Genomic DNA, 24,232 nt, shown 5'->3' on the forward strand with positions numbered 1-24,232 from the left:
GGACGGACGGACGGACGGACGGACGGACGGACGGACGGACGGACGGACGGACGGACGGACGGACGGACGGACGGACGGACGGACGGACGGACGGACGGACGGACGGACGGACGGACGGTGATTGATTGATTGATTGATTGATTGATTGATGTTATCCACTTATGTGGGTGGCTCAGGTGATAGTGCATTGGACTGTGATCTCCAGGGTTGTTAGTTCAAGACCCACATGAAGCACAACTGTTTAACCCGTATTTCCAAAAATAATATGTTCTTTATTGTATACACCTATAAGGTTTGCCTTACAATCCACAAATGACACAGAGGATCGCAATTCTTTATTTTCAAAGACTTGATTAATTGCCTACAAACAAAATGCAACATCACCCTTTTACATGGAAGTCAGACAGCACAGTGGGCTCAATCACTAAGCCAGCATGCTTTCACTCTGAGCCTTCTATTCTTGTCAAGGAATGGATTCATTTCCTAGACTGTCAATGGAAAAGCACTACGACTATCAAGTACATTCAAGTAGTTGGGTGTTTTCTTGTCACTCCATTATGAGGTACACTTTCCTGTGCACCACCTCCACTTGTAATTGATTACAACTGACAAAACTACATGACCAACACTCCTTCCTCAATAGGCAGTTATGAGTGGTGTTTAGGTATCAGAGCTCCAGCAGCACTAGACCCCGAAGAGGACAGCAGGGATAAAGGAAGGGGTCTGGAGGAAGGACAGCCCTTATGATCAAGGACAGGTGAAGGACCATGAAACGGCACACGGGGGCTGAAAGAAGTTGTTTAAAGTTTGGAAGGAGTTCTATAGCACGGTTCTGTATTTGTACCTGCAATTTATCACTTGGTTATTTGGAAAAACAGCTGATCAGTCCAATGGGCACGTACAAATAAAAACCATCCAGAGGAATCTGATCACTGATATCAGTCATGTTGTTCTGAAATTCTTCCCACTTCGTGGGAGAGGGTTCAGCAGAAGGAAGCGGTGGATTTATGAATCTATCAATGGTTGAAAAAAGCCCAGCAGTTTGATCCCTTCCTGGTTTAAATGGGAGTTTATTAATTATTGTTAACTGTACACTCTGCTATGAGTTTAATAAGACACTCCTGAGCTTGTTACCTTAGACACTGGGGCTAATCAAGCTGGTAGTGAAACCTGGACTGGGTGAGACTGCTGTGCAATAGGAGTCTTATTTCAAATCCCTGTTAGTTACAGTGCCTTCCCCAGAGCTCTTAAGCTGATTAACCCTGGACTGCCCGTGCTGTAAGCACGCCTTTATAAAACATTTCCCTAGACATGAAGGATTGAATTCCAAGTACTTTATTCTCATTAAAAAACAAAACATCTCTTTATGGCGATGTACAGTCAGAGCCTGCATGGTTATATATATATATATATATATATATATAAATTTATTATTATTTATTTCTTAGCAGACGCCCTTGTCCAGTGCGACTTACAGTCGTAAAGGGAAATACATTTCAAGAATCACAGTACAAGTAATAATACAATTAATAGCTAGAGAGCTAAAGAGCTAGAGAGCTAGATAGATAGATAGTGTATACTGGCAGGTAGATCACAGGAAGGTCATCCACACGTGAGATACAGAGCCAGCCCTGCACGGACAGAGGCAGCAGAGCAGTAAAGCAAACAGTAAAGCAGGCGAGCTGTCTCAGGGCTCCCTGGCCATGAACAATACCGTTAGATTTATACACATTATTAACCATCAAAGCGAATCAGCTGCAAAACTCTTGTTATAGAAAAAAAAATATCCCACGTTTATATCCTTTCAAAAACCTCAATAAATATGTGTTCTGATTTATTTACAGAAATCAAGCTTTCCAGAAAAACAAAAACAAAATCTCTAGCTAGTGCCCTACTAGGCTCTCCATTCCTCTCTCCAGATCAAGAGGTTGATTGGTTCTCTCTGCTAATTTAACAGCTCTGTCCGTCCATTCCTATCCAGTTCAATATCCAGGTCCGGGACTGGAATGGAAGGTTTTATTTAGGATGTCTGAATAGCTGACAGTCTCCAAGCAGTGATGGTGGATCACTTCTTGAAGAGTTTCTTGAAGAGACTCTTTTCTTTCTTTGGCTTCTCATTGCTGCCGCTGTCACTGTGCGTCGAGGCTGCCGGGGGGGCAGTGTTGTGGGGGGGCAGGCTCCTCGTCCTCAGGTTCTGAGCGCGGAACCCTGGAATGCACAAGTGAAGATTAACCATTCTGAACTCCGGAGGATCAGGGGGGACCACCACAATCATGAACGCTGGGGAGGGGTGAAGCAAACACTTCTGGAAGCTTGAAACCAATGATTAGGTCACCCTGGCACTGTGCAAACCGGGTGGACAGAGATTACAGTCATCGTGCAGATCACTGGTCCACAGAACATTAGCAAAACAGCGACGCGCACACGCACACACACTCACAGGCACGCACACAAGCACGCACAGGCACGCACACAAGCACGCACTCACGCACGCACACGCAGAACCTGAATGCAGTCCTTCCAGTCACCCTGTTTAATATAAAGTAGTGTAAAGCTGGCTACTGTAATAATTGGCTACCTGGTTCAAAATGATGACTATTGTTGTGTAATAAAAGTGATTTCGAGTAAATGTTTTTACATCCAGGCAGTTCTGTCACCACCTTCATTGAAGACCTCTTGTGTAAGAGTGTGTCTTGAGGTTTTACTGATGTTTCTTTTTAGTGCTTCTACAGTACAACGAGAAGAAGAGGACGAGCACACGGCTCTCCCCAATTGAAAATGTGATGGAGCTGAACCGAGTCCTGGTACCTGAGGCAGGGCTGTGTGTGGTTGCAGCGGGGCTCCCCTGGTCCTGCTCCTCGGTCCGGCTCTCCTCCACCAACTCCGGGAAGCTGTGCCGGTTGTAGTATGTGTGCGGGGGCTTGGGGGGGGCTGCTGCTTTCATGGTAACCTCTGCACTGTCATCGGGACCCGTGTCCTCAGCTGAAACATTTAGAGGCCAGGCTGTCAGCCGCTGACAATTTATCCTCAGAATAATCTACACGGAACCCTAATCCTGACCTCATCACAGCTTCAACCCAAAACCTGAACTTCATCCCAACTTTAAAATCACTGTCGGGATGACTGAAGTATTATTCTCTCTACAGCAGCTGTGCTATTCAAAGTGTTGAAGCTCCCCGGGCATTTAGTACCGGAGTGATTGACAACCTGCGTCAATCACCCAATCAAACACTGTGCTGTTAACAGAGTGCATAGTAATGGTGTTGAGAGAAATCCCTGCACGTTAAACTGTACACTTTAGAATGGCAAGTCACAGTCATATGTCCACATTCACTTAATCAGCATCACTTACCTGAGCAAGACAGAACTCACCTGGCTGTGAGGGGGGTGGGGACGGGGCTTTCCTCTTTGAGGACCCCAGATTTGGCACAGCGGACAGCCCCTCCTCTTTATCTGCACACAACAGTACAACAAAGCCAGTAAACTGCAGAGGGTACACCTTTAAACTGGCTACCCCATTCTACTACCCAACCCCCACCCTCTCCTGCCTCGCTTACCTGAGACCAGGGGTCCCGAGGAGAGCCTGGTGGCAGTGGGGAGCGGGGTGACGGGAGGCGGGGGAGAGGGTTCGGGGCTGATAACTGAATCTGTCTCGTCGGGCTGCGGGGGGCCCTCCTCCCCCCCCTGCCTCAGCTTGAAAGACGGGGTCCTCCTTGCAGACAAGCATGGGAGAGGAGAAGGGTTTCATTTCAGTTTAAATTGAAATCCTGAATATGACAAACATTAGCTTAAACTGTATACCTACCATTAGTTTTAGTAGTAGTGGATGTGATGGTGGGGTCTACATTAGGAGGTTGGGAGTGTAGGGTAGGGGTTGGGAGTGTAGGGTAGAGGTTAAGGTGTGCAGGGTAGGGGTTGGGAGTGTAGGGTAGAGGTTGGGAGTGTAGGGTAGGGGTTGGGAGTGTAGGGTAGGGGTTAAGGTGTGCAGGGTAGGGGTTGGGAGTGTAGAGGTTAAGGTGTGTAGAGTAGGGGGTTGGGAGTGTAGGGTAGAGGTTAAGGTGTGTAGAGTAGGGGGTTCGGAGTGTAGGGTAGGGTTTGGGCGTGTAGGGTAGAGGTTAAGGTGTGCAGGGTAGGGGTTGGGAGTGTAGGGTAGGGGTTAAGGTGTGTAGAGTAGGGGGTTCGGAGTGTAGGGTAGGGGGTAGGGGGTCAGTACCTGGGGAGGATGTCTTTGCTGCCCTGCCTCTCTTTGTCCCCCCCTGTCCTGGGTGAGAGTTTGGGGGAGCTCTCTCCGATCACGCTGCGGGGTCTTGGCTGAGGGGCTTCACTGCAAAACAGAGGAGAGACACAGTCATTCCTCAGCGTATTTGGCAGTGCTTTGCCTGCTGTGTTTGGGGATGCAGTCTGCCAGTTTCTGGGGTCCTTACCTTTGGATCTGCAGTTCGTGGGGGGCAGTGGGCTGGGCGGTTCCGTTCACACTGGGCTGGGTCTGCTGAGTTGGACTGTCCGGCTCTGACAGCGCTGCCGTGGAGTTCTGTTGAAATTTCTCCACCCACTCCTCCTGCAGAGCTGGACTGGGAGCAGACAGCAGTGGCTCCTCTGTCACAGCGAGTCTGGGGGCAGCACGAGGAGGGGGCTCCTGAGCTTTCGAGGGGCTGGGGGGTTGGGGGTCCGGGGGGTTTGGGGCAGGGAGCTGTGAGGAAGGGGAGGGAGGGGAGAGAGGGGAGAGAGAGAGAGGGGCACGAGGGGAGTGGGGCTGTGTCAGGGAAGGTTTGGGTAGCAGGGGGGGTTTAGTGGGGGAGTTTGGGGTCATCAGGTTCCTCTTCCCTGCTGGGACGGTGGTCTGCAGTCCCAGGGGTCGGGGGGAAGGGGAGGGGGGGGTTCGTGCAGAGCGCCTGACAGGGGACAGGATGGTGTCACCCCCCAAGCTGCTGCTGGCCCTCCAGGTCTGACTCTGCTGCAAGGACAGGGGGCTGGGTTTGATTCCCCTCGCCACCACCCCCCCCGCTCGCTGGTCGGAGGGTTTCCTCTGCAGCGAGGGCACCCTGCTCACCCTCTCCCTCTCCTTGGACCCGCCTCCCTGCAGCTCCTGCAGGCGCCGCTCTCTCTGTGGAGGAAAAAAGGTCCATCCATTGATTTGGTTTCTTTTTTACTTAACAGTGCTCAGTCCTTAGTTTGTCTAGCTCGGGCTGGTAAAACTGTATAAGTAACCCAATGTGCAGTACACAAGGGTTTGGGCTAGTGCCTTAGAGCAGGGGTTCCTATCCCGCCTCTCTCTACTTCTTCCTCTTGTTATCACTTGTCTTCCTCTCCAGTAGCGCATTGAACCCCTCTCCCCTGCTCCCCTACCCCCTCTCCCCTGCTCCTCTACCCCCTCTCCCCTACTCCTCTACCCCCTCTCCCCTGCTCCTCTACCCCCTACTCCTCTGTCCCCTCTCCCCTGCTCCTCACCTTGGTCCTCCTCTCCAGTAGCTGGTTGAATCTCTCCTCCTGTGCTGACAGCATGGCCTCCAGGTCCTCTTGTCTCTTCAGGAGCTCCAGCACGTCCGGCACCGAGTCCTGAGGGGAGGAAAAGCAGCAGCAGGGTGTGAGAGTGGGGGAGACAGGGGGGGACCCCACATCATGCACAGCTGCGGGGTCACCTACAATCTGCACAATGCAACTGAGCCACGGAGTCACCTACAATCTGCACAGTGCAACTGAGCTTTGCAGCGCATGTACGGTTCTTTTGAATGCTTCAAAAGTGTTCCCCCTGTCCCTCTTTCTCCAACTCTCTCCCCTCCCCCTCCTCCCATCGCTCTCTCTCACTCCATATCTCCCCTCTCTCACCCCCTCTCACTCCGTATCTCCCCTCTCTCACCCCATATCTCCCCTCTCTCATCCCTCTCTCACCCCGTATCTCTCCTCGCTCAGTGCAGTCTCCCTGGCGCTCATCCACCGCTCTGCCTCATCCAGCTCTCTCTGCAGACTCTGAATCTCCATCTCCTCCTGGTACAGCTCCCTCCGCGCCTCCCAGCTCTCTAGAACCTGAGTCTCCAGCGCAGACAGCTCCTCCAGCTTCTCCTCAACCTAGCGGGAGCAATCCATCATTACATATCACCTCTGGAGACAACTTTAAATGGACTGAGGTTGTCTTCATAGCAACACAACACCAGCAGATAAGACAGCCAGTCAGCTGACACCATGTGCAGTTCAAAAAACGGCAACAGCAACTTCAAATCTGCAAGCCACAGAAAGTTACAAAGTTTCAAACGTTACAAGCCCAACTACACAGGTAAATGTAGGACATAGCTGAGACACATGCACTTCAATGGGCCATCATCAAGACAAATCTTTACATAGACATTTTAATTGTATTCATTTTCTTTAGAAGCAGTTCACCGCTGTGAGTCCTGCCCTGTCTCACCTCTCTGCTCATGAAGTTCTCTGTGTCCAGCAGGTGGCGCCCCTGCTCCCTCACGGCCTGCGCTTTCTCTGCCTGCTTCTCCATCTCTCTGCTGTGCTCCTCGTGCCTCTTCAGCTGCAGCTCCGCCTCCCCCCCGTCCCCCCCCAGCTCCTCCGCACCCAGCAGGGACTGGGTCTCGTTCAGCCAGGCACTGGGGAGAAGGGAGAGGGGAGAGGAGGTTAATACAGAGAGGACAGCAATAGAGGGTCTTGATGAGCCAAACGGCTAGAGAGGGAGCAAGAGAAGAGAGGTGGAAAGGGAGAGAGAGCCAGGAGAGGGAGGGGGTTAATACAGACCGAAGAGACGGAGAGAATCAGGGTTAATACTGGGTAGTGAGAGAGAGAGAGAGAGAGAGAGAGAGAGAGAGAGAGAGAGAGAGAGAGAGAGAGAGAGAGAGAGGGTTAATATGCTCTTTGGTAGTGAGGTGACAGACAAACAGAGAGAGAGAGAGAGAGGGGGGGGGGGTTAATATTATTATTATTATTATTATTATTATTTATTTCTTAGCAGACGCCCTTATCCAGGGCGACTTACAATTGTTACAAGATATCACATTATACATTATTTCACATTACATACAAATATGCTCTTTGGTAGTGAGGTGACAGACAGACAGAGAGAGAGAGACGTACGTGAGTTCTCTCCAGTCACTGAAGTACATGTGCGCGGTCACTGCCTGGCTCAGTATCTCCCTGCGCGCGCTGGCTTTCCTGCGCAGGCTCTCCCAGCTGAGCTCCACCTCCTCCAGTCGCTTGCTCAGGCTGTCCCGAACCTGCGGGTACCGGTCGCTCAGCTCCGAGCCCTCAGCACACGTGTCCGACACCTTCCTCTCGATCGCAGCCAGGTCACGCTGAAACAGTATCCAGGAACACAACACACTTCAAATCCTCTGCAACACTGCTGTATCCACCTCATTCCTCTCCCAGTGGATCCCAGTCTCCTCCTCTCCCAGTGTAATCCAGTCCCCTCCCGTACCTCCAGCCCCTCGTGTTGTCTCAGCAGGGCCTGTGCGCTCAGCAGGTCTGTCCCGTGGTCCTCAGAGTCCAGCCCGGCCATCTTCTCACTCATCCAGCTCTTCAGCTCGTCCACATCGTGGTCAAACTGGTGCACCTCGCGAGCGGACTGCAGGTTCTGTAGTGTAAAAATATATGTACAAAAATGAATCTTATTTTTCAGACCAGTATAGAGGTCTACACTGAACACTGCAGATCTCTATAGAGGTTCATAGGAAAGGCAATTTTCCTTACCTTTCCTCGAGTCTCTATCGCCTGTTTTAATCCCTCCCACAGCTGGAGCAGCTCTGCCTCTCTATCCTGGCCCTCGGGTGACCTCACTTCCTGTCCCAGCTGTAGCACGGCCTCCAGTTTGCTTTGACCCAGTGCACTCACTTCCGCAGTGAAATCCTCAAACTTCTTCAGCAGCACCTGTGAGAGGAGGGAGGAGGACGTCACCAATGGCACTTTACAGGAGTCATTCATTTTTATTTAAATTTAATCTGAGATTGCGAGAATGCTGACCATCGCTCTAGCTCTTGCTCGAATAACCCCCCCCCCCTCTCTCTCTCTCTCTCTCACCTCCACATCCTCCAGGTCTTGCTCTAACTCTAACCCCCCTCCCTCCCCCTCTCTCTCTCTCTCTCTCTCTCTCTCTCTCCCCTCCACGTCCTCCGGGTGTTGCTCTAACTCTAAGCCCTCTCCCTCTCCCTCTCCCTCTCACCTCCACGTCCTCCAGGTCTTGCTCTAACTCTAACCCCCCTCCCTCTCCCTCTCCCTCTCCCTCTCCCTCTCCCTCTCACCTCCACGTCCTCCAGGTCTTGCTCTAACTCTAACCCCCCTCCCTCCCCCTCCCCCTCCCCCTCCCCCTCCCCCTCCCCCTCTCTCTCTCTCTCTCTCTCTCTCTCTCCTCCACGTCCTCCGGGTGTTGCTCTAACTCTAAGCCCTCTCCCTCTCCCTCTCCCTCTCCCTCTCCCTCTCCCTCTCTCTCTCTCTCTCTCACCTCCACATCCTCCAGGTCTTGCCCGTACTCCTCAGACTCTGTTGCGATCTTCTTGGTGCTGACCCAGTTGCTGAACTCACGGGCCTCTCTCTCGAACACGTACAGCTGGTTCTGCTCCTCCAGGATGGCCCGCCGCTCCGTGGAGAGCTGCAGCAGGGACCGGTACTGATCCAACATGGGCACCAGCCGCTCCGAGACCAGGTGACTAGGGAGGGCAGAGAGGACGGGTCAGTACTGATATAGCACATTATAACATACAGGGACTGGTCCAGTATAAACTGGGAACCAAGACCGGCCCACAGTACCTGAGTTGGGAATTCTTGGGTGCACTGACTGTTAGGAGGTGGGCAGGATATGCAGGGTTAGGGTTCAGGGGTTGCAGTATGTGCTGGAGGTGGGCAGGTAGTCTTTAACTGTCAGTACAGGATGGAAATAAGACTTCTATTTCATAGAAATGTACCTGTCGGGGTGCTGTGTCCCTGTTGGGGTGCTGTGTCCCTGTCGGGGTGCTGTGTCCCTGTCGGGGTGCTGTGTCCCTGTCGGGTCAGTGTCTGGTTTGGGTCGGGGTGCTGTGTCCCTGTCGGCTCAGTGTCTGGTTTGGGTCGGGGTGCTGTGTCCCTGTCGGGTCAGTGTCTGGTTTGGGTCGGGGTGCTGTGTACCTGTCGGGTCAGTGTCTGGTTTGGGTCGGGGTGCTGTGTCCCTGTCGGGTCAGTGTCTGGTTTGGGTCGGGGTGCTGTGTCCCTGTAGGGTCAGTGTCTGGTTTGGGTCGGGGTGCTGTGTCCCTGTCGGGTCAGTGTCTGGTTTGGGTCGGGGTGCTGTGTCCCTGTCGGGTCAGTGTCTGGTTTGGTTCGGGGTGCTGTGTACCTGTCGGGTCAGTGTCTGGTTTGGTTCGGGGTGCTGTGTACCTGTCGGCTCAGTGTCTGGTTTGGGTCGGGGTGCTGTGTCCCTGTCGGCTCAGTGTCTGGTTTGGGTCGGGGTGCTGTGTCCCTGTCGGGTCAGTGTCTGGTTTGGGTCGGGGTGCTGTGTCCCTGTCGGGTCAGTGTCTGGTTTGGGTCGGGGTGCTGTGTCCCTGTCGGGTCAGTGTCTGGTTTGGGTCGGGGTGCTGTGTCCCTGTCGGGTCAGTGTCTGGTTTGGGTCGGGGTGCTGTGTCCCTGTCGGGTCAGTGTCTGGTTTGGGTCGGGGTGCTGTGTACCTGTCGGGTCAGTGTCTGGTTTGGGTCGGGGTGCTGTGTCCCTGTAGGGTCAGTGTCTGGTTTGGGTCGGGGTGCTGTGTCCCTGTCGGGTCAGTGTCTGGTTTGGGTCGGGGTGCTGTGTCCCTGTCGGGTCAGTGTCTGGTTTGGGTCGGGGTGCTGTGTACCTGTCGGGTCAGTGTCTGGTTTGGGTCGGGGTGCTGTGTCCCTGTCGGGTCAGTGTCTGGTTTGGGTCGGGGTGCTGTGTCCCTGTCGGGGTGCTGTGTCCCTGTCGGGTCAGTGTCTGGTTTGGGTCGGGGTGCTGTGTCCCTGTCGGGTCAGTGTCTGGTTTGGGTCGGGGTGCTGTGTACCTGTCGGGTCAGTGTCTGGTTTGGGTCGGGGTGCTGTGTCCCTGTCGGGTCAGTGTCTGGTTTGGGTCGGGGTGCTGTGTCCCTGTCGGGTCAGTGTCTGGTTTGTGTCGGGGTGCTGTGTCCCTGTCGGGTCAGTGTCTGGTTTGGGTCGGGGTGCTGTGTCCCTGTCGGGTCAGTGTCTGGTTTGGGTCGGGGTGCTGTGTACCTGTCGGGTCAGTGTCTGGTTTGGGTCGGGGTGCTGTGTACCTGTCGGGTCAGTGTCTGGTTTGGGTCGGGGTGCTGTGTACCTGTCGGGGTGCTGGCAGCGCTCCAGCCTGGTCCCTGACTCCTGCAACAAGTCCACTTGGGCCTGGCAGTTCTGCAGGTCCAGCTCGATGGAGTCCAGCTTGTGCAGCAGCGCCAGGGTCGCCTCCTCACTCCGCCCGAAATCAGAGGTCTCCAGCTGGGGGCGCCGCTCCCCCATCCAGGACTCCAGCTCCGACAGCTGGGTTCAGAGTCACAGGGGGACAGGAGACATGTGAGGAGGGACTCCATGCTGTCTATTCACCATTCAGCACAAAACCATGCCCCAAATAAACTGGACTGACAGCCCAGTAACTGCTGGTGCTTTTGTTTTTATTTCTAATCAGATTCAGTCCCCTCCTCCTCTCTGTCCGAGTGATCGATTCCGAAGTCCTCTATTCTTCATGTAAACCAGTTTCAATGGGATTCAAGGGCACACAGGTTCAGAAGCATTGATCCTCAAACCCCATTGAGTTTGGAATCTCAACTATGTACGTTTGTTTTCAGATTTAAAACAGTCGACTAAAAACAGATCGATTTCTTAACATGGCACACTGAAGTGAGCGCTAATGCTCAAGTATCAGTCTGCTATTTGGTAGTACTGGGACATACTGGGAGACACAGAGTCCGTAGTTACCTCTGAGAGGAAGGTCTGTATTTGCAGGGCCTCCTGCAGCTTCCTGCCCCGGCTCTCTGCCTCCCCCTGTAGGCTGTGCACGGCCTCCCTCAGCTCAGACAGACGGCTCCCGATCTCTGCAGAGGCAAAATGTCGCCCCTTAACCAGACTCTGCCCCGCCTCGAGCACAGCTCGGACCAGGGGCTCCCGACTGACCAGCTCACTGACCAGAGCCTGGGGAGAGAGGAGAGAGGGGAGAGGAGAGGGAGGAGAGAGAGGGAGAGGGTGTGTCAGAAGTATCGGTGCCCAGTCCTGTCAGTATGTAAAGAGCGGTCTGTCTCCCCTCTGCTCCCCTCACCTGGTGTTTCTTGAGCAGTGCCTGTGTGCTGTGCACCGAGTTGCCCCAGTCTTGCGAGTATGCCAGGGGCAGCCTGTCTCGAACCCAGATCAGCTCGTCCTCCAGGTCCCGGTAGCACTGGAACAGCAGCTGCCACGCCTCCAGGGTCTCCCTGCGCTCCTCCAGGGGCTCTGACAGCATGTTATACCTGCAGCAAAGGGCGGTTAAACACACAGGGATTAGAGAGGAGAGGGGGACACAGTGTTACTGTATCACAATAATACAAGGCTTCCAACTCTGCTCTGCTCACTTCACCCCAGTCTCCTTTGCTCCCAGTTCTACTCACGCCATCTCAGTTCCACTCACCATGCCCCAGTTTGGCTCTATTCTACCAAGTTTGGCTCTATTCTACCAAGTTTGGCTACCTCTCTCTCTCCTTCACCCCAACCCAGTTCCACTCACAATGCACCAGTCTCTCTTTCACTCCAGCCCAATTCCTATCACTCCTCTCTAGCTGTATGCTCTCCACCCCGTCCCCCCCTCACCTCTGCACCGTCTCTCCCACACGCTGCTGGATCTCCTCTGCCAGGAAGTTCCCCTCAACCCGGAAGCGCTTGGCGCTCTCGACCAGCGCCCGGATCCTCTCGAGGTGACCTTCGACCCCTTCCTCCACACCCTCCAGGACCTTAAGCATCCAGGTGACGGAGGGCAGGTCCGAGCCGCAGTCTGGGTTCGAGAGCTCAGCCTCCACCGAGCACAGCCAGTCATCAAGATCCTGCAGGGAGCGCTGGAACTGCAGGGCCTGGGAGCGAGAGAGGGGGGGGGGAGAATGGGGGGTATTATGGGGGGTATTAGATCTCCCCAACTTCCACTCTGTCCTCCTCTGCCTCATACCTGGTGAACCTTTTCTTTTTCAACCCTTCACTGCCCTCTCCCCCCACTCGCCACTCTCCCCTGGTACCTGGTAAGCTTCCAGCAGCCGGCTCCTCTTCTCCTGGCAGTTTGTGTGGAGCTGCTCCCAGAGTCTCTGCAGCTCCTGCAATCTCGGGCTGACCTTGTCTGAGGTGAAGTGTCCCGCGGCCAGCATCGCCTCCCCTTCCTGAGTGGAGACACACACACAGACAGATACGGAGACAGTCAATAAACTAGCTAGAATCCTTATTATAAGTCACGTCTGCACTGGAACCTATTAGCAGCAACTACACTTCATAATTCAGCCGAAAGTGTAGATCTTGCACTCAGAATGTCAATGAGAAAGCATTCTAGATGTTTAAACCACAACAGGTTCTATGTGTTATGTGTATTGTGTGTGAGTGTGTGCGTGCGTGAGTGTGTGCTTGTGATTACGTGTGCGTGTGTGTGTTGTGTGTGTGTGCGCATGTGTGTGGTTACCGCGGTGACGGCCTGCACGCGGTTCTGGTTGGCTGTGATCTCTGCCTCGAAGCTCTGGTGTTTCTGCAGCTTGGCCTGTAGGTTTGTTGGGTCCCTCCAGCTCTCATCCAGCGCCACTGCGTTCCTCTCATTGAGCCAGGAGCACACCTGAGAGGAGGGAGGGACAGAGGGAGAGGACAGGTGTTACACACTCACTCTCACTCCACATCATAATTACACAGTGCAATACCATGCAACACCCCTCTCCCAACTCCCACACAGTGCAATACCATGCAACACCCCTCTCTCCCAACTCCCACACAGTGCAATACCATGCAACACCCCTCTCTCCCAACTCCCACACAGTGCAATACCATGCAACACCCCCCTCTCCCAACTCCCACACAGTGCAATACCATGCAACACCCCTCTCTCCCAACTCCCACACAGTGCAATACCATGCAACACCCCTCTCTCCCAACTCCCACACAGTGCAATACCATGCAACACCCCTCTCTCCCAACTCCCACACAGTGCAATACCATGCAACACCCCCCTCTCCCAACTCCCACACAGTGCAATACCATGCAACACCCCTCTCTCCCAACTCCCACACAGTGCAATACCATGCAACACCCCTCTCTCCCAACTCCCACACAGTGCAATACCATGCAACACCCCTCTCTCCTACCTCCCACACAGTGCAATACCATGCAACACCCCTCTCTCCCAACTCCCACACAGTGCTATACCATGCAACACCCCTCTCTCCTACCTCCCACACAGTGCAATACCATGCAACACCCCTCTCCCAACTCCCACACAGTGCAATACCATGCAACACCCCTCTCTCCCAACTCCCACACAGTGCTATACCATGCAACACCCCTCTCTCCTACCTCCCACACAGTGCAATACCATGCAACAACCCTCTCCCAACTCCCACTTCCCCTGCCTTCCTTATTCTTCCCTTCCCACTGCTCTCTTTCTCCTCTGCTCATCACCTCCCTGATGCCTTTCTCCATTCCCTCTACTCTCCCCCTCTCTCCATTCCCTCTCTCCAAACTACCATCTCACCTCATAGCTGTTTCCCAGGAACTTGTATAGCTGCCAGGATTCCTGCAGCCTCCCCCTGCGCTCCGCACAGCTCTCCAGCAGCTTCCCCTTCCTGTACAGCACAAACTAGTCAGGTCCCCTCCAGTGCACTCCACACTTCAGCATGCTAGTGACACGACTAGACGGTCTTTATAGTACAAGAAGGTAAGATCTTCATAGACCATTACAGGACTAGGCCAGAACACCCTTAGAAAAGTTCACCATTGTAAATTTGCACAGTAATTTCGCAGTTCACAATGGATTTCCCATGCATTTACTGTGCATTTCATGCACATTGCCATGGTTATTACAATGCTTACTCTATTATTATTATTATTTATTTCTCTATGCTACCATGTTATGAGGTAAAGCAGCTCCACTGTCTGCAGCATCTGAGGTGAGACGGCTGCAGGTTGCAGGTTCTCTGCAGTTCAACAGCTTCATGTTTTGAGGATGGTCAGGGGCAGTAGGTGACTGAGGGGCTGGCATCTCTCGGGGTGTTTACCTGAGCAGCACGGCCTGGCTCTTGCTGGCGATGTTCTCCGAGTCGAAGTGCTGTTTCTGGGTGAGCTGTCGTGCAAACCTCTCCATGGCCTCCACCTTCTCCAGCTGAGCCTCCAGGGTCTTCTCGAAGTGGTGGTGCTTCCTCTGAAGAGCCTCCACAGTGGACAAGGAGTCCTGAACACAAGCATGGAACCGTGTTACTCAGTGTGACAAGCACACAGATTGGAACCCTGTTACTCATTATTATTATTATTTATTTCTTAGCAGACACCCTTATCCAGGGTGACTTACAATTGTTAGAAGATATCACATTATTTTTACATGCAATTACCCATTTACACAGTTGGGTTTTTACTGGAGCAATCTAGGTAAAGTACCTTGCTCAAGGGTACAACAGCAGTGTCCCCCACTGGGGATTGAACCCACGACCCTCCGGTCAAGAGTCCAGAGCCCTGACCACTACTCCACACTGCTGCCCAATGTCTCAGTGTGACAAGCACGCAGATTGGAACCCTGTTACTCAGTGTGATCCGTTCCTGGATTTAACATGAGTCTAATAAGACAACTGATCTTGATACCAATACACTGAGACTAACCAAGCTCGTATTAAAACCTGGAATGGCTGACAGTAGGAGCCTTCTTTCCATCCCTGATTAACAAGGTGCTAACTGGGTATTTGAGGAACAAATCCCTGGCAGGGTAGGGGAACTGTACACTTGTTTGCTGCAGTCTTTGTTACTCAGATACATTCACACACAAATAGACGCTGCCTTTAGCCAGTTAGTAAGATGCTAGCTTGAAACGGTAAGTGTCCTCTCCACAGGGTCACTAGCTCAAATATGAAGACAGCAGACTCACCCCCAGGTCTTCAATGGCAAGGAAAGCCTCCTTGTTGCTCAGCCAGCTCTCACTCTGCTCCACGTAGCCGTAGAATATCTGCAACAGGGACAAAACAGAAACATATGAGGAAATAAGCAGGGTCAGGTCTGGTCAGTGCCGCTGCTGCTGCTTCAGGACTGTGACCTGCTCAGATCTCACAAAGTTAACCTACGCAGCAGCAGCAGCATCAGCAGGGTCAGGTCTGGTCAGCACTAGCACTGTTCTATCCAGTTGACAAAGTTCCACAGTATACAAAACATCCCCTTGCTCTACAACACAAATATGATGAATGATAAAGACCTGTGTAATCTGTGTATGAGAGCGTGTCTCTCCAAGTTAGTAAATGGAAACCCTCTCTCGGTACCTGCAGCTCCAGCGCCTGGTCCAGTCTCAGGCTGCGATCCTGCCAGGCCCGGTCCATCCCGGCCCGAGCCTCCTCCAGCATGCCCAGGGCCTGTCGGATCTCAGCGGAGGCGTAGTGTCCGGAGGAGGTCAGCTTGTGGCCGCAGCTCTTCACAGAGTCGAAGCGCTCCCGTCGTGCATCAATCTCCGCCTGGAACAGAGCTCAAAGATTCATCTCCAGAACTGCAAACACCTCGAGAGGTGTGTATATAAGACAAGGAGACACTTGAAGCGATGGACAGACAGACAGACAGACAGGCAGACAGACAGGCAGACAGACAGGCAGACAGACAGGCAGACAGACACTTGCCTTCCTCTCTCGGTGCTCTGCTCTCAGGCTCTCAGCCTCGCTCTTGCTCTTGGGCATCCCGCTCTCTGACATCAAGGTCGTGACCTTCTGGACCCAGTGGAGGAGCTCACGCTGGTCAGCATTGAAGCACTGAAGCTGCAGAGCGGCCTGGAGCTTCTCCTTACTGGAGCAGAGAGACAACACAGTGACCACAATAAACACAGAGACCATCATAAACACAGAGACCATCATAAACACATAATAGCTGCAGAAAGTATTCTTCCTTGTACAGACAGCTGGTGCATCACTGCCCCAGTACAGCCCCTGGCTCCTGTGCTTCTTGTAGAGACAGCTGGTGCATCACTGCCCCAGTACAGCCCCTGGCTCCTGTGCTTCTTGTACAGACAGCTGGTGCATCACTGCCCCAGTACAGCCCCTGGCTCCTGTGCTTCTTGTACAGACAGCTGGTGCATCACTGCCCCAGTACAGCCCCTGGCTCCTGTGCTTCTTGTACAGACAGCTGGTGCATCACTGCCCCAGTACAGCCCCTGGCTCCTGTGCTGAGGTCCCTTACCGATGCTTGGCCTCCCTCTCGAGCTGCAGCCAGGCCTCGTTCACCCCTTGCTGCTTCTGGCTCAGCCTCTCTCTCAGGGCTGGCTCTGTCCTCTCCAGGCTCCGAGCCTCCTTCTCCAGGGCCTGTCAGCAACACAGAGCGAGTCAGCACCTCACACAACACGGAACAGCTAACAAACTAACTCCAGGGGTGTCCTGGAAAAACTTGATTTCCTTAATATCACCATCAAAAGATAAAATCAATTCCAGGGTCGTTTCACCTCAGCAGTGTCTTCGAGGTGAAAGCATCATGTTTCCAAATGGAAATGCATGCTTGCTATAACGCGTCTGTTTTAAAACTAAGATTCATGAAATTATTTTACTAGCTGCTACCACTTTAATATCATTGTGGTAAACGCATGCTAAAGCGTAGTAAAGTGCAGTAAGGCACAGTGCTGGTACCACAGTCTTCTCCTGGATGACTCTGATCTCTCGCAGCGTCTCCTCGTGCCGGCGAATCAGAATCTCCACGGTCTCCACGTCCTGTCCCCAGTCCAGCCCCTGCATCAGCAAACTCTGCAGAACAAAGGCAAGGAAACCCGTTACACTGGATCTGTGCACACGCACCTCGACAGCACACACAGACAGCAGAGACACAGGCAGATTCCCATCCAGAATGTGAAATGATAACAGTGTTAAAACACTGACGCCAAATCAATATCTACAGAACAAGCATGGAAGCTCCTTCAATGCTGTGACAAGTCAGTGACATTCATCCTGCAGTAAATACAATACAAAACAAGAGCCATCATGAGAGTGTGCATGAGCGATCTCCACTGCATGCACAGACTCTAAACACAGCAGCTTGTGCTAAACAGTATGTTAGGACCAAGCTTCATCTTCAATCGCATTGCTTCTCTAGATATAACTTGCAATACTTTGTGCTCAAGTTTCATCGCAATCAGACAGGTGGCTCTCTAGATACATGCAAAGCTGTAAGGTGTGATGTACCCACGTACGTCAGCCAGGCTCCACTGTAGGGATATGCATGTGATTATTAATTGGCAATGATTCGATGACATGTATGTGTGTGTGGTGGGTGCTGAGTGTGTGTGGGGTGCAGTGATTGAGCTGTACCCCACCTTCTCCCCGATCCTCTCCCGAATCTCCTCCAGCTCTCTGATCAGTGAGTGCACCTCTAGCGCCCCCTCCAGCCTCTTCCGGTAACGACTCAGGTTGCCATGGAAACTGTTCCATCTTGGGGAGGGTGGGGGAGAGACAGAGACCAGCCTTTAGTACACTTATCTTTTCATTTCTTTTCATATATAGAATACGTATAGAGGGTACTTCATGCATTTCCATGGAGCGCGGAGATTATTCTGTGGAGGGTCAGCGCATAACCAACAGCTGAGTTATTGCTCATTATTTTTGCTTTAGCAATGCATTGCAAAACCATAATTTATCCTATAAAGCCAGATATCGTAAAAAGTTTATTTTGAGACACAGGTACCAGAATATACCCCACCTCCCCCGTTAAGTGACAGAGCCCTGTTGCCGTGGTTACCTCTCGTTGAGCTGCAGTCTGCGCTGCCGGACAGTGGTCACTTCCTCTTTGTTCTGCCTCTCCAGCCGGCTGGCCTGAGCATTAATAGCCTTGATGTGGGCGTCGTCCACGGTCACTTCCTGTAGGGACACACACACCACTCTGAAAGCCTGTTTGACCAGCTGGACCTCGACTCGTTAATTTGGTCAAAGCATAGCAAAGTGTAATAATGCATAGTGAAAGCATAGTGAAAGCATAGTAAAGCACAGGCAATCATTGTAAAACATAGAGAGGTATAGTTAAGCAAATTCAAAGCCATTGTAAACTATGTTAATGCATGGATAACCATGGGAAAAGCATGGGCAAAATGGCAGAAAATAATTCAACCTTTGGTCTCAGAAGACGTCACAGTGCTGACCCTTCATAACCACCTTCTCTCTGCTCATTTAACAGAGAAGACAAGCTCCCAGTGACCTGCATGCAAGTCTGTGAGCACAACAGACCCAACTCCTTACCGAATACGGACGTCAAGATATTGGCAAATGTTTTTAAAAAAGCACAGGCATTCTGAATACTGTCCCATGTATTTAAATATGGAATTCACAATACAATACAAAGCATCCGCCCGATTTCACCAACCTGTGCCCCCTCCCCACCATCACTCAGCACCTTGTACCTCCCTACTTAGACCCCCACTCACCCCTGTGCCGGAGCCCCTGAACTCGTTGAGTTTCTTCAGCAGCTGCAGCCCGTGCTCATAATCCTCACCGACATCACCCACATTGATCATCACCTCCTAGATACAGGGACAGGGAGGGGAGAGGTAGGGGTACAGGGGAGAGGGGAGAGGGAGGGGCACAGGGGAGAGGGAGGGGGAGAGGGAAGAGAGAGGGGTACAGGGAGGAGGGGAGAGGAAGGGGTACAGAGGAGAGGGAGGGGTAGAGGGGAGAGGGAGGAGTAGAGGGGAGAGGGGAGAGGGAAAGAGAAATGAGAAAATGGGAGAGGGAGATGCACTTTACATTTTTTGTACATTAATGTTTGTTTTTTTAAACTGTACACCTTGATACAGAGCGATCTCATTCTAAAAGGTCAACGAAAAAATATAGGAAGTCCAGGACGAGTGTCGAATCATGTGACTAGACAAGAGCAAGGCTTGCAGAGAGAGGTTAGATCACTTCCCCTGATCTATCTAAATTCCGGTTTGTATGAGGGGCACTGGGTTCATCTCTCTCCCTGAGCTGTGCACTCACCTTGTGTCTGATCCAGGCCTCCACCTGCTCCACTCTCTGCAGGAACTCCAGGAAGTCTCTGCTGTCCTCCAGCAGCTTCCCACGCGCCACCACCGCCCTGCACAGCGCCTCCCAGTGGTCCTGCAGAGCCCTGGCACCCCGCCGCACCTCCGAGGACCTGGGGTGGTGCAGCGAGACCAGCGCCTCACCCGCCTAGAGAGAGAGAGTGATAACATCAGAAACACACCTAGAGAGAGAGACAGCGATACACACAGTGATACACAGAGACACACTCTTACCTGCTGCACTGCGGCGATGATCTCTGTGTGCGCCAGGATCTCGGCCTCGAAGGCCTGGTGCTTCTGCAGCAGCTTCATCTTCACCCTGAGCTCACTCAGATCCTTCCTGGAGTCCTCCTGCAGCTTCTCCATCCGCTCAGCAATCCAGCCTTCAGCCTGCAAGACCAGCGCCACCGTGAGGCTGTGCCTCCAAACAGGCCATGCAGCGGTGTGTATTTGACCGAGTCCCCCCCCCCCCCCCCCAACCCCTAACCCCCTCCCAACCCCTAACCCCTAACCCCCCCCCAACCCAACCCCTAACCCCCCCTCCCTCCTCTCAGGACCCCTGTACCTCCGCCAGGTCCCTGTTGAAGAGTGCGTGCAGCTGGGCTGTGCGGAGCTCCTCGCGTCTCAGCGATGAAAGCTCCTTCACTCGCCCTCTCCTCTCCAGGACGGATTTCAGTTTGTGCTGCACGTGAGCCGCTCTGTCCTTCTTCAAGCCTTCCTTCTTCAGCTCCTCCGCCTGCTCTTGCAGGGAGGTCACCTGGGAAAGGACACAGTGGGACTGGGAATCAACCAGCAGACCTCAAACGAACTGGTCGCTCACGCCTGGGTGCTGCTCATACAAGCGCCAGCTCTTGTTCATTTGGATTGACAAAAAAATATAAAACTCCTGTTTTGGAGTCCTTTTACCATGAGGACTGAGTGAACCTTGAATTCATTCAATCATGATAGAGGTACAGCACTACTCAAAGGAAACGTGGTAATAAAACAGCCTTTTGTGTTACAAAGCCTTCTCGCTGCCCTGTTTGTCCGGTTCCATTATTCAGTATTTGATTCCAGCCCGGGTGGTAGTAATGGAGGATTGATTTGGAGGGGAGTGGTTTTATTCTATTATTTTTCCCACCTTCTCCTCCTGGGAGCGCAGCAGCTTCTCGAAGGCTTCGTGTCTCTTGATGAGTCTCTCTGTCTCGTCCACCGAATCCCCTAGAGCACTGCTCTTTAAATGGATCTGAATACAGAGAGAGGGGGAGAGAGAGAGAGGGGGGAGAGGTGTTTAGCAAAATCCTTCCCATTTCACTAAGCCACTCCCAATTTACTAAGCCCCCCCTTTTTACACAGACTCCCAGTTCAACCAAGCCACGCCCCTTGTCCCACTGCTTCTGTTTTTAAAATAGGTCCTTCCACTTTACTAAACTACACCCATCCCATCCAAACCACTCCCAGTTCACTCACTACCTCACACCCATCCCATCTAAACCACTCCCAGTTCACTCACTCACACCCATCCCATCCAAACCACTCCCAGTTCACTCACTACCTCACACCCATCCCATCTAAACCACTCCCAGTTCACTCACTCACACCCATCCCATCTAAACCACTCCCAGTTCACTCACTACCTCACACCCATCCCATCTAAACCACTCCCAGTTCACTCACTCACACCCATCCCATCTAAACCACTCCCAGTTCACTCACTCACACCCATCCTATCTAAACCACTCCCAGTTCACTCACTCACACCCATCCCATCTAAACCACTCCCAGTTCACTCACTCACACCCATCCCATCTAAACCACTCCCAGTTCACTCACTCACACCCATCTCATCTAAACCACTCCCAGTTCACTCACTCACACCCATCCCATCCAAACCACTCCCAGTTCACTCACTCACACCCATCCCATCTAAACCACTCCCAGTTCACTCACTCACACCCATCCCATCTAAACCACTCCCAGTTCACTCACTCACACCCATCCCATCTAAACCACTCCCAGTTCACTCACTCACACCCATCCCATCTAAACCACTCCCAGTTCACTCACTCACACCCATCCCATCTAAACCACTCCCAGTTCACTCACTCACTCACACCCATCCCATCTAAACCACTCCCAGTTCACTCACTCACTCACACCCATCCCATCTAAACCACTCCCAGTTCACTCACCCACACCCATCCCATCTAAACCACTCCCAGTTCACTCACCCACACCCATCCCATCTAAACCACTCCCAGTTCACTCACCCACACCCATCCCATCTAAACCACTCCCAGTTCACTCACTCACACCCATCCCATCTAAACCACTCCCAGTTCACTCACTCACACCCATCCCATCTAAACCACTCCCAGTTCACTCACTCACACCCATCCCATCTAAACCACTCCCAGTTCACTCACTCACACCCATCTCATCTAAACCACTCCCAGTTCACTCACTCACACCCATCCCATCTAAACCACTCCCAGTTCACTCACTCACACCCATCCCATCTAAACCACTCCCAGTTCACTCACTCACACCCATCTCATCTAAACCACTCCAAGTTCACTCACTCACTCACACCCATCCCATCTAAACCACTCCAAGTTCACTCACTCACTCACACCCATCCCATCTAAACCACTCCCAGTTCACTCACTCACTCACACCCATCCCATCTAAACCACTCCAAGTTCACTCACTCACTCACACCCATCTCATCTAAACCACTCCCAGTTCACTCACTCACACCCATCCCATCTAAACCACTCCCAGTTCACTCACCCACACCCATCCCATCTAAACCACTCCCAGTTCACTCACACCCATTTTATCCAACACCCCACCTCTCCGCTCAGTCTCCCCTTCATTCTCCTGCACTTTCAGTTTTGCCCTCCTCCCCCACCCCTCCTCCTCCTCCTCCTCCTCCTCATCTCCCAGTCCATCCTTCTCTCCCAGCCCCTCCTCCTCATCTCCCAGTCCATCCTCCTCTCCCAGCCCCTCCCCACCTCCTGTGAGTTGAGGATCTTCTCCATGTGTGTGATGTCTCTGTAGTAGATCTGCTCCAGGTGCATCCTCTCCAGCCAGCCCCTCTTCAGCTCCCACTGCTGGTACAGACTCTCCCGCGCCTCATTCAGCGCCTGCAGCTTGTCCTGGATCTACAACACAGTTAAACACCAGGTATTGTCATTGGGTGTTGACATTCAAAGTGAAACAGGTGAAGAAACAACTGCTTGGGTTTGGAGTGGATTGTTACTCTCCGCAGAGTCTGAGAAAAGCAGCACTCCACACAAACTCAAGCAGCTGTTTGTTCAGTTGTTTCCGTGGAATTGGTGAATGACCCTGATCTGTGGAGCGCTTGATAGGAATAATGGGTTTGTGCTGCTCTAGTACATATCCTCTGATGCTTCTCCCACATCATTAAAAACTCAATTGTCTGATCTGTGTGCTGTGACCTGTGTGCTGTGACCTGTGATCTGTGTGCTGTGACCTGTGATCTGTGTGCTGTGATCTGTGTGCTGTGATCTGTGATCTGTGTGCTGTGATCTGTGACCTGTGACCTGTGATCTGTGACCTGTAACCTGGGATCTGTGTGCTGCCCGCCCCCTCAAGCTCTACCTCTCTGGCGGCTGGGCTCTCCTCCTGCAGCAGCTCCCGTCCCAGGCTGAGCCCCAGGCTGTATGTCTCCTCGTGGGCGTCCATCTCCGCACGGAGCTGCTGGTGCAGGGTGAGCTGCAGGGCGCAGGCCGACACATCACGCACCGACTCCTCCACGCGCACCCCCCTCAGCACCTCCGCGCACCACAGCACATAGTCCTGCACCTGAGAGGAGAGAGGCACAAGAAAACACAGGGTAACCATGCTGCTATACTCCCTCCCAGTCCCTGGCTCGAACCGCTAGACCACACTGCCTCATATCCTCCCAGTCTCTCAGCTCTAACCATGCTACCTCCTCCATCCCTCCCAGTCCCTAAGCTCTAACCATGCTACACCCTCCCAGTGCCTCAGCTCCACCCACTCTACCTCCTCCCAGTCCCTCAGCTCTAACCACTCTACCTCCTCCTAGTCCCTCAGATCTAACCACTCTACCTCCTCCCAGTCTCTCAGCTCCACCCACTCTACCTCCTCTCAGTCTCTCAGCTCTAACCACTCTACCTCCTCCCAGTCTCTCAGCTCTAACCACTCTACCTCCTCCCAGTGCCTCAGCTCTACTCATGCTGTCTCCTCCCAGCCCCAGCCCTGTTCCCCGGCTCACAGTGTTGATGAACTGGTGTCGATGGCAGGTCTGCTCCAGGTCCTCTCTCCTCTGCTCCACTTTCACTCGCAGCCTCTCCCAGCTCTCCACCACCTCCTGCTGCCTCTCCTGCAGGGCTCCAGCCAGCTCAGGGGGGCAGCCAACCAGCAGCTTGTCCGCTCTGTCCAGCAGCTCCTGCAGCTGAGCGAGAGAGGGGCGGACAGCACGGGAAATCAGCACGGAAACGGAAACCAAACGGAATGACGACTCAGATACAGCAAATACATTAGAACACGCTGCACATGCTTATTATATACAGTTGGGTGTGCTTTATTCCTTATATTATTATTATTAGTAACATTATTAATATGAATCCTCTGTACCTGCTGCTCGTTTCCAGCCAGTTCGTGCTCCAGTGCCTCGTGCTTGCGGAGCTGTGTTAGCGCCCCCCGCAGGTCCTTTGCAATATTGTCAGGGATGCTTTTGTATTTCTCCTAAAGGGGAGTAGGAAAACAAACTTTAAATACGAACTGCATATAAAACACGAGCTGAATACAAACCTGCACCCCTGCACAGAGATACACGAGCCGAATACAAACCTGCACCCCTGCACAGAGATACACGAGCCAAATACAAACCTGCACCCCTGCACAGAGATACACGAGCCAAATACAAACCTGCACCCCTGCACAGAGATACACGAGCCAAATACAAACCTGCACCCCTGCACAGAGATACACGAGCCAAATACAAACCTGTACCCCTGCACAGAGATACACGAGCCAAATACAAACCTGCACCCCTGCACAGAGATACACGAGCCAAATACAAACCTGCACCCCTGCACAGAGATACACGAGCCAAATACAA

General features: G+C 52.7%; 1 protein-coding gene across 1 annotated transcript in view; it reads right to left on the bottom strand.

Moving 5' to 3' along the window:
* Positions 1-252: 252 nt before the first annotated feature.
* The window catches only part of LOC117963933 (spectrin beta chain, non-erythrocytic 5-like), a 56,787-nt gene continuing 32,807 nt past the window's right edge, over positions 253-24,232 (bottom strand). The window contains exons 33-69 of the mRNA XM_058988052.1: positions 23,746-23,856; positions 23,384-23,563; positions 22,747-22,950; positions 22,137-22,286; positions 20,261-20,365; positions 19,706-19,897; positions 19,375-19,530; positions 19,097-19,288; positions 18,547-18,642; positions 17,868-17,986; positions 17,446-17,560; positions 16,766-16,879; positions 16,326-16,447; positions 15,773-15,935; positions 15,425-15,613; positions 15,040-15,117; positions 14,183-14,355; positions 13,660-13,750; positions 12,604-12,750; positions 12,173-12,310; positions 11,757-12,013; positions 11,233-11,419; positions 10,896-11,108; positions 10,264-10,460; positions 8,438-8,642; positions 7,690-7,866; positions 7,418-7,573; positions 7,075-7,292; positions 6,404-6,593; positions 5,890-6,066; positions 5,449-5,556; positions 4,425-5,104; positions 4,214-4,324; positions 3,558-3,712; positions 3,373-3,453; positions 2,809-2,982; positions 253-2,208 (exon numbers count right to left, since the gene is read on the bottom strand). Of these exons, the coding sequence (XP_058844035.1) occupies positions 2,066-2,208; positions 2,809-2,982; positions 3,373-3,453; positions 3,558-3,712; positions 4,214-4,324; positions 4,425-5,104; positions 5,449-5,556; positions 5,890-6,066; positions 6,404-6,593; positions 7,075-7,292; positions 7,418-7,573; positions 7,690-7,866; positions 8,438-8,642; positions 10,264-10,460; positions 10,896-11,108; positions 11,233-11,419; positions 11,757-12,013; positions 12,173-12,310; positions 12,604-12,750; positions 13,660-13,750; positions 14,183-14,355; positions 15,040-15,117; positions 15,425-15,613; positions 15,773-15,935; positions 16,326-16,447; positions 16,766-16,879; positions 17,446-17,560; positions 17,868-17,986; positions 18,547-18,642; positions 19,097-19,288; positions 19,375-19,530; positions 19,706-19,897; positions 20,261-20,365; positions 22,137-22,286; positions 22,747-22,950; positions 23,384-23,563; positions 23,746-23,856 (6,264 nt within the window). The 3' untranslated portion in view covers positions 253-2,065. The remainder of the gene's footprint in view (positions 2,209-2,808; positions 2,983-3,372; positions 3,454-3,557; positions 3,713-4,213; positions 4,325-4,424; positions 5,105-5,448; positions 5,557-5,889; positions 6,067-6,403; positions 6,594-7,074; positions 7,293-7,417; positions 7,574-7,689; positions 7,867-8,437; positions 8,643-10,263; positions 10,461-10,895; positions 11,109-11,232; positions 11,420-11,756; positions 12,014-12,172; positions 12,311-12,603; positions 12,751-13,659; positions 13,751-14,182; positions 14,356-15,039; positions 15,118-15,424; positions 15,614-15,772; positions 15,936-16,325; positions 16,448-16,765; positions 16,880-17,445; positions 17,561-17,867; positions 17,987-18,546; positions 18,643-19,096; positions 19,289-19,374; positions 19,531-19,705; positions 19,898-20,260; positions 20,366-22,136; positions 22,287-22,746; positions 22,951-23,383; positions 23,564-23,745; positions 23,857-24,232) is intronic.

The sequence above is a fragment of the Acipenser ruthenus genome, chromosome 15 (assembly GCF_902713425.1).
Source record: "Acipenser ruthenus chromosome 15, fAciRut3.2 maternal haplotype, whole genome shotgun sequence".
Taxonomy (NCBI): Eukaryota; Metazoa; Chordata; class Actinopteri; order Acipenseriformes; family Acipenseridae; genus Acipenser; species Acipenser ruthenus.